General features: G+C 39.4%; 1 protein-coding gene across 1 annotated transcript; it reads right to left on the bottom strand.

Moving 5' to 3' along the window:
• Window positions 1-367: 367 nt before the first annotated feature.
• Window positions 368-2615, bottom strand: LOC125233264 (extracellular serine/threonine protein CG31145-like). The gene is made up of 3 exons (XM_048139203.1): window positions 2497-2615; window positions 1786-1926; window positions 368-727 (listed from the first exon to the last, which is right to left on the bottom strand). Exons 1-3 carry the CDS (start codon window positions 2571-2573, stop codon window positions 535-537), a joined length of 411 nt encoding a protein of 136 aa, XP_047995160.1. The 5' UTR covers window positions 2574-2615; the 3' UTR covers window positions 368-534.
• Between the last annotated feature and the right edge of the window lie 7464 nt (window positions 2616-10079).

Raw genomic sequence — 10079 nt, 5'->3', positions numbered from 1 at the left:
AAATATAGCAAAATAATCTAAAACGAAAACTAAACTTAAACTATTGCATTTCACTATTATTATGTACAGCGCATTGTATTACCATAATCACCCCATTAAATTAGTGTGGCGCAAAAATCTCCATTGAATTCTACCTGAGAATCTTTTATTTAAAACGAGCCATGTTCTAACTACTATCACATCCATAAAATTGTGGCACTCAAGGATGATCTCCCTCTCTGGGACCCCTGAACCAGCACAATCAAGCCATCACAAACATGCCTATCAATAATTTAGTTCCATTAAAATAAATACAGAAAACTTCTACAAATCAATACTGATTCCAATTGTAAAACCTATTTGGTCATTGCGAAAACGGCATTTTTTGGCTTGTACAATGGCTTCTTACAGAGTCAGTGGAATGACTTCAAACGTTCACCCAATGTCATTTGGATACTCTTTGGCACTAAAATCTTAAGTCTAAGTCCGGGGTAGTGTTTACCTTAGACCGTAGCTTTATCACACATAGTTCCATCACATAGGTGGGTCTAACGGTCATACAAAGTCGTTGACATCGTTGTTGTCGACGGGGGCTTCGGATTTCTGGACGCACTTGCGGATGGCGTCGAGAATGATGGCGGTCCGCCGGTCTAGGGCGGCCATGTGCGGCTCCCAGAGGACGGGCGAGACCGGGTCCACCTTCATCGCGTCTCGGAGGGACGATGAAAGCGGCTTGCCGTTGTGGAACCTGGGCAAGGTGAATATAATGTTCACAAATAATGTTTTGGTTTGATGAGCTCTACTTCTTTTCACAAGTGTGCAATCTTTTATGCCGTGCTTTTTTGTACATGTCCAGATTGTTAAAGATGGTTAGCTAAAAAATGTAGGTACGTAGACAGAACCATTACACCTCACAAACTTTGCTCTGACAAGAACTGTAGATGGTGGAGATGCTGGGATATACTAGAAAAATTTATAAAGTCATTTTTCACATCATGACTAACCGTGCATGTAGTTTTACAGATGTTTCCAAAATTGCATTGAGAAAGAAACATTTTATAAACGCGCTGTTTTCGGATATTAAATTTTATCATAGCTAGAGCTAAAACGATGTGGCAATTAGATTACGCGCGGTACAATCAAACTATTTAAAAAAACAAATTGTGAAAATTCGAGCGAAACATATGCAAATTAAATAACTACTTCAAGGTGCATACCTATAAAACGCAAAATGTGCTCTCTACTATAACATGACGTTAAAAGTGTGGCCTAAAGTCCCTAAAGAGGCAGCACAACAATAATCAGTCGGTAGTGGAAGGTATAGCTTCTACGCCCTTTAACAACAAAACATCATTTTATAATTTCGACTGAACATTCCATTTGATGTGCCTTGGTGGAACGCTACAATGCGATTGGTCTCCTGTACTGTCACCATTCTAAGTGCCAGTAAATTAAAAAAAAAAATAGATTGGGCAGCCTTGGTGTAGCGGTGTTATAAAACCCAGTCCGTCGTAGAAGCCCTGCAGACCACTCTCTGACAACGGACCTACGAGCATGACATAGATTTATGGTTCGAAAGTGACACTTAATACCAATCTACAAATAATCGATGGCAACAAGGCATTTTTTGTGGCGCCATCTATGTGTGGTGTAGTGTATGCGCGTTCTTAGGCGGTCGCATTTTAATTTATGGGATGGTATGATCTTCTTATATTTAATCTATGCTACGAGTTACGTTGCGGTTATAGCGGTTGGCAAGGCTTTAGTATTACGGTTCAGTCTTGGTTACTTATTACGGATAGTTACTTGAGTAGCGTGGCGAGCGTGGTCTGCCGCACGAGGCAGCACTGCAGCAGCGGCGCCAGGATGCTGAGCTCGTCGTGGAACGCCTTGCCGAACGCGCGGCCTTGGTCCAAGTGCAGCGGGAACGTTTCGTTCCCGAACATTCTGGAACGATTTCTCCGTTAACGCCACACATCGTCCATATGTATCACAGTTAAAGCAGTTTCGCACTACGTTCGATTCGAACCCGATTCCGATCCGTGAAAATAAGATCCGTCATAGCCGTAGAACAACACAAAAACAACAGGGTATTATAAGTTTGACGTGTCTGTTTGTATGTCTGTCTGTGGTATCGTAGCTCCCGAACGGATAAACCGATTTAGATTTAGTTTTTTTGTCTGAAAACTAAGTTAGTCGGGAGTGTTCTTAGCCATGTTTCATGAAAATCTGTCTACTATTTACGGTTGGGGGTTTTTCAAAATTTTAATTTTGTGGTTATGTTATTATGGTTAGGTACTTTACGCACTACATCCGATCTTCGTCGTCAGATTCGGATCTGATGTGGTGTGAAACCACTCTTAAAGTGTAAAAATGCGATACTTGTTTGCTTCTCGACACATGCGCTTATCCTGATATTTCGCGCGCGTTAAGTTTTTATTTTATTATGTTAAAAAAATACGTAAATAAAAGAAAAACCTTATGTTAAAAAAAAAAAGTTACTTTAAAGATACGAACTTGAAAGTTTCATAGTGATGCCGGTCCATATTGCCGGTGAGAAAGTCGAAGATGGCCATGTCCATCAAGTCGAGCATCCGCCGCCCCGAGTCGTACGGCGCCGTAGTTTTCACCTAACAACAAAATCGAAACATTTAAAGCTCGGCCACACATGCGCGTTTTGATAGCGTAGACGAAGCGGTAGCAGAGCGTTAGCGGAGCGCAACGATAGCGGTGCGCCGGACGAAGGCTGGCGTTGCGCCCAGCGGACGCCGGCGGGAACTAACGAGCGCGGATTGCGGTGGAATGCGCGCGGATTGCAGCGGCAGCGTTCCGCCGGCGCACCGCTATCATTGCGGCTCCGCTAACGCTACGCTCTACGCTATCAAAACGCTTTATGTGTGGCGGTGGCTTTAGGGTCAGTTGCACCAAACCGTCTGTCACCGTTAAAGCATTCGTTAAATTTTACTGTATGGAAAGTTCCATAGACGTCTGCTGCAAGGCGATGATGTGTCTGTGAAATGTGGTTGATGGAACAGACCCTTAGCCAACAAATAAAATTTTAACACATATCTTTCTTCTCATTACACACAACCGTATGGCTCACGTTTTCTCTTAGACTGACCAAAATTCTTACAGATTGGGATTGAAACCATACTATTTATGAAAAATGCTACGGAAATTGCCAGATGCACATTTAGCTTAGACGAACCCCACTATTATATTCAACTGCATACGTAGATGCACACTTATCCATCCACATTTATTTAGGCGTCGAATAAATAAGAAAATTTCGTAAATAAATGCAACGATCATACACATACTGGCACTATAAATTAATATAATTAGGTTACATTTTACCCAAAAAATTATAAGGAGAGTAGTTACTCCGTCTTATTTCTTACTTTTATAAGTTTTATTATTCTTGGATACGATTATCGTATCAATCGTTTCGACACCCTTTATATGCATTGCCCTCAATTGTCTCTATTTCTCAACACACATTCTGACATTTACATACAATTTCCATACATCAAAACCGATTTGGCACAAATGGAGTAACATTTTTCAGATTTACATACCTATACGCCTAACGTATCAACTTACTATGCAATACTGAATAACAATATTCACTTTCGTATTGTAAAGAGAATTAACTTGAATTTATTTGTCAAAGTAGAACGGAATTTCAGGACAAGTGCGTAAGGAAATAACTAATGAGATGAGTGTAGAATTTTAATACAAGTGCGAAAGAGAGGAAGTTTCCTCTTCGCACATGCATTATAACATGTTTATCATTACTTTTTTTTTTTTTTTATTATAAACTGGCCAGTGATTGACCTTAGTCGCACCTGATGGAAAGTGATGACACACGTATGGCCCTTTAAATTTTCGACATGGGCTCATTAATGCGACTTTAATGCGAGCCCTCCTCGCATTAATGCGACAAAATAGCATCATGTGTACTTACTGAAAAATTATATACAGTCTCCATCAGGTATATAATAAGTAATAATTATCAAGACGATAAAGTACATTATATTCAGATATTTGATCAGTCGCTTTTCGGTGAAGGAAAACATCGTGAGGGAAACCGGACTAATTCCAATAAGGTCTAGTTTACCCTTCGGGTTGGAAGTCAGATGGCAGTCGCTTTCGTAAAAACTGAGTGCCTACGCCAAATCTTGGGATTAGTTGTCAAAGCGGACCCACAGGCTCCCATGAGATGGCAAATGCCGGGATAACGCAAAAGGAGGATGATGATGATATTCAGATGTTTGATGAGCATCAAAGAAAACAAAGGAAACTTTGCTTGCTGTAGTTAAAAAGTATTGTACCGATTTTCTGAATTATAAAATATGCAGTTATGTACAGTCACACAATTAGAATCCTAGGCCTCTATAACCCTGTCGTATTGACAGCGTTCTCTATTTACTATAGAAGTCAGTTTAAATTTTACTGTGAAAGGGTTCTACAGTGGTATAGGATTCAGATTGGTTGACTGTACTCTTAGCACTGTTAAGAGTTTAGAGACACAACTATCAAACGTGTCGCATCATCTAATAAGTAATAAACTAAACTACTTCATACATTCGTGTCTGGTTTATATCCTGGAGCCGATTTTGAGTCTCACGGCGTTCGAATTCAAGAAAATTGTCACTGAAAATAATAGGCAAGTCACCGTTTTCAACCGGTGTTTAGTGACAGTGAGACTCAAAAATCGCCCCCTGATGTCTCATCAATTTCTTATTATTACACACCTTTACAACACCGATAAATATATCTACATTGAAGCTTTTCGAAAGTGGAAAGTTAATGTACGAAAAGTGAAATGTTATGAAGGTACTTAGTAATTTTATAGTCAGTTAGATATACACCTAATATACACTTAGCATAGTAAAACAACTACATTACTTTGTAAAGCACTCCTTTACTCAGCTTAGTTCGTAGCTCTAAGTTGGCCGTTCTTGATTTTACTTTCTTTAGTTTACCTGCCGCCTGACGTAATATTACAGCAAAAATGTCCGCTCAGGCGGCCGTAGCCGAATGGCACAACTTACTCACGAAACGAAACGCTCGTATTGATATCTATCTCTATCGCTCTTGCGTATTGGCGTTGACCAGAGCCGAACTACTAACTGGCGTTTCGTTTTCGTTTCCCATCGCAGAAATACCATTCGGCTTTCACGGCACCTGAGGCGGAAATATTTGCTGTAATATTACGTCGAGGCGCAGTAAGCACTAAGTTAAAATCAAAAACGATATAATACGGGACTGACAAAGTCCATACAAAAAAGCGTACCCCTGAAATATAGCTTTTTGGGCTTAAAACTGAGATGGCGCTGTTTGCGCAGCCTGGAAAGTGGCCAATATCATATTTTCCCCAATTATTTTTGCGCGTTTTTATTGTTTTCCTATAAGAACAAATGACACATTTCTTTATTTTAATATCATGATATCATGTCAATACATATTTTGAAAAAAAAAAAAAATTAGTAGGCATCATCAATGTAGTTATGATAGTATTTAATAGGTGGCGCTAAAGATGGAGGTACGATTCTTAGTATGAAGATTGTAGAATCCTATACAAATTATAGTCCTTAGTAAAATTAATAATTTGCTATTATACCGTTTCGCAGTGAGTCAGACTACCACTAACTCCCACTGGGCTTTTCTTCGTTTGTGATACGATCGTCTCCATGGATGTCTCCACACCTGAAAGAATACGCATGATTATAACTAAGTAGCTAGTTACTCGTCACCATACTCGATGAACGTTTCCCCATACCTACTATAACATGGGGTGCAGTTTTCCTGTAAGTAATCTATATAGATTGAAGGCGATATAGTTAAGGTTGGGGATGGTTGTGGGAAGGAGGAGGGGATTTTTTAGCTATTTTCTTAAATTACTTGAAAATAACTCGACTAAAAATTATATATTTTTACTTATAAAAAGCTCTTTCATTTGGTATGTAATATCACAATACTAGTTAAAAAAAGTATGATTTTTTTTAATTTTAGTTTTACCCACGCAAAAAGTGGCTTACTATAATAATATTATTGTCTTAATTTAAACTACATATTGTCCGTCTTTGGGTCACAGGTTTGAAATATATGTGTGCCAAATTTCAAGTTAATCAGTTCAGTAATTTTTGGAGAAAATTGACACGTGACAGACGGACATATAGATGCACGGTGATCCTATAAGGGTTCCATTTTCTAACCTTTTTGAGGTACGGAGACCTAAAAAAATACAAAATTACAGAGGCGGACTTATTTACGGTAAGCATATTATTACGGTGCTAATACGTATCATTAGTTTTGAAATATGACGCGGCTTGGATTTTGCTTGTTCTTATTGCGAATAAGTAAAACAAGACACATATTCTACAGATATATGTTTGTTCTCATTGTGCTACGTAAGGTATAAATAATAGTAGATTATACCACAAGGGAATAAAACACTGTTTTATGTCACGGGCGCGACATTGAATCCTGAACGTTTAACGAAGGACTCCTAGTTTTACTCCCGAGCGTGGCATGATCCACTGAGTATGCAGTGAGAGATTCAAAGCGCCCAAAGACAAAAACGAGTTTTATTCCCCCGAGGTATATACTCTACTTTTCTCACCTATATGCGAGACAAGAAAAAAAACAGCAAATTAATAGTGTTTATATTTATATATTTAAGAAAATAATTATAATTTAAAAATACAAGTTTATATTTGGAGACATTAGTCCAATTATGGAGAACTTGTCACAACTCGTTTCTGACAGCATTTCAACAAATGAAGATCAGTGCGTCGGAAATTGAAAATCGAGTCGGTCGCGGCTTCGGTTTTTTGAAAATCAGAGTTAGACCGTACCCACGCCGCAGAGCGTTACGGCTTAACGAAGAATTAGACTTTATCGTCAAAGCAATAAGGAGTACAATTATTTGCAGCAATTACATTATTGCGCGCAGTATGTGTAATAATGAATTTTCATACAACATTATATCACGGTTGTTGAGCAAAGAGGATATAATGTCATGCTTTCACTAATGAAGTTCTAATGACATATAATCCGACTTTGCTCGAGCATAGAAGTGTGAAAATAAACATTATAGGACAGCATTCTTACACAGATTGATTGAGTCCCACGGTAAGCTTATGAAAGCTTGTGTAGCAAGGTACTCAGACAACGATATATATAATAATAGCTTTTGCCCACGGCTTCGCCCGCTTTAGAAAGAGACAAAAGTAATAGCTTCCTGTCACTCTCCATCCCTTCAACTATCTCCACTTAAAAAATCCCGTCAATAAAAGGAGAAATTCATATGTTATATACTGGACACAAAAATGTCTGTATCAGACTTATATTGACCGCGATGATAGGCCATGATTACCTAATTGATTTTTATCAGAGCTCCCGATATTGCGATTGCGACATGCAGTTACATCCACCATCCATGATCACGGAAAACTCGTGCGCCGCTGTATTGATATTGAGGGGCTCGACAAGGAGGTCAAAAAGGTAATCATGCCGGTCAATATGTATAAGTCTAATGAAACTAACCATGAATCATTCAAAAAATCAAAACTTGACTTTGAGAGCAAAAGATGTCGAGACCGACAACAAAGAAACATTGGCACCCTTGCTTTGAGGAAGTTAAAAAGAAGCATTAAGTAGGTAATTAGGTATCAAATTGGTTATGTCAATATTACGTGTTAGGTGCATGTTATCGTAAGTTACATTTTGTACTAGTTGCACGAATGCACGCTCATTACTTATTACGGGTATGTGAATGGTTGGCATCGATAACCTAAATTATTAACTTCAAGACTAGTTTTTTTTTTTTTTTGCAAATAAACATGGCGCTACTCATAGTGTAACAAAAGCTGAACTGTATGAGTGGGCGAATCGTAATATTCGCCCTATTTTATAAAATGTTACATTACTTTCTGAAAACACGTAGAGAAACTTTTTAGAAATAAATGCAACAAAAGTTAATACTGAAGTTAGACTGACTATATATAACATACCTTTCGTTCAGCTAGCTCAGGAGGAAGGAAGGAACGCAACAAAGCTTCCCTCCAACATGTCGGGGTTCCCACAGATAAGCGTGCCCGGTGTCGCAATCGTAGGAGCACTTTCCGTGGAAGCGAAGTTGTTCGCCGGCGAGACGAAGAATGTATTCAACAATTGCTTACCTTTCGTTCAGCTAGCTCGGAAGGAGGAACGCAGCGAAGCTTCCGTCCAACATGTCGAGGTTCCCACAGATAGCGTGCCCGGTGTCGCAGTAGTAGGAGCACTTTCCGTGGAAGCAGAAGTTGTTCGCCGGCGAGACGAAGAATGTCTTCAACAATTGCGTACCTTTCGTTCAGCTAGCTCGGAGAGGAAGAGACACATGAAAGCCCTCTAACATGTCGGGGTTCCCACAGATAGCGTGCCCGGTGTCGCAGTAGTGAGGAGCACTTTCCGTGGAAGCAGAAGTTCGCCGGCGAGACGAAGACGGTCTTCAACAATTGCGTACCTTTCGTTCAGCTAGCTCGGAGGAAGAGGAAGGAACGCAGCGAAACTTCCCTCCAACATGTCGGGGTTCCCACAGATAGCGTGCCCAGTGTCGCAGTAGTAGGAGCACTTTCCGTGGAAGCAGAAGTTGTTCGCCGGCGAGACGAAGAATGTCTTCCAAAAGATGTCACCCTCGGTGACATCATCTGATCTCTGTGGTCATGTTTAGGATGCGCCCGACTACTGGCATGGCTCGACGAAATCCCAGTATCCTAAAACAATAAAGTTGAATTAAAATCATGTAAATAAAATTAGTTTGTATTATTAAAATCTAAATACTTAAAAGAAGAAACTGACTGACTGACTGACTGACATCTTTACGCAAAGCCGAAACCGCTGGTCCTAAGAGATTCCAAATTTGGCGCTATAAAGTATAGATGAGCACTAAGAACGTAGATTTTTCAAAATTCACCTTAGAAGGTTAATTTTGAAAGAAAGAAATTAATGGTCAGAGTTTGTATGGGAAAACAAGATTAGATTAGTACGCGGGCCAAGCCGCGAGAAAAAGCTAGTTACATATAATTTTGGAAATCATTAGTCGTACAAAAATATTTCCACGTGTATTGCTAATGTTGTTATTATTGATCAGGGGGTTACCATGACGTACTAAAGACGTTCAGTTTAGGTTGAAAGAAAGGGACACAGCTATGGCAGTTACATAGCTCCGTCCCTCTCTCTCAACCTAAACTGGGCGTCTTTAGTACGTCATGGTAACCCCCAGATATATTTAAAGGCTTCTTATGTTTAAAGTATAGGGTCGATTACTAAAAAATTATTCTGGCCCCGTAGCCGAATGGCATTTCTCCGACATGAAGCGAAAGCGATACGCCGCTGGAAATGTCGCGCCAATACGCAAGCGCGATAGAGATAGATATCTACTAACTTCGTTTCGTGAGCGTTTCGTGAGCGAAGTTGTGCCATTCGGCTAGCCACCCTAATTCTAATAACGTAGAGGTTATAAACTAATTATTAATCCATACTAATATTATAAATGTTAATTTGTGTGAGTCTGTTTGTTTGTCCGTCTTTCACGTGACCGGAGCGACGAATTGATGTGAATTTTTAAGTGGAAATAGTTGAAGGGATAGAGAGTGACATAAGTTACTTTTTGTCTCTTCCTAAAATGAGAAAAGTTTGTATGGAGCACGGAAGTATGTATGGAGCATTCCGCAATTTTCGAATTTAATGCGAGCGAAGCCGCGGGCAAAAGCTAGTAAGTAATAAAAATATACATGACCAAACGACGACACGAAATTAAATTATTTAATTATTTACGACAAAGTTCAGATAATTATTAATGAATATTAATGAGTTATGAGAACATAAAACATTCGTAATTTTAACTTATGCCTTGATTTGCTTCATTTTTTATCTTTTGGTACGAGAAGTGGGTCATTTTTTGTCTGGTCGAAACTTCTGTCATCTGTAGGTACCTACTGAAAAACGTCGTACGACACACGTGCGAAAGGGAAATTAGTAACTCGTGTCGATTTAAAACACTCCCTTCGTTCGATAACCCAATATGTCCACGCGTTTCAAGAGCTTCCTTT

This window comes from Leguminivora glycinivorella, chromosome 14, assembly GCF_023078275.1.
Source record: "Leguminivora glycinivorella isolate SPB_JAAS2020 chromosome 14, LegGlyc_1.1, whole genome shotgun sequence".
In the NCBI taxonomy this organism is placed as follows: Eukaryota; Metazoa; Arthropoda; class Insecta; order Lepidoptera; family Tortricidae; genus Leguminivora; species Leguminivora glycinivorella.
Note: the sequence above shows the minus strand (reverse complement) of the source record. Positions and strands in the feature narration are given on the sequence as shown.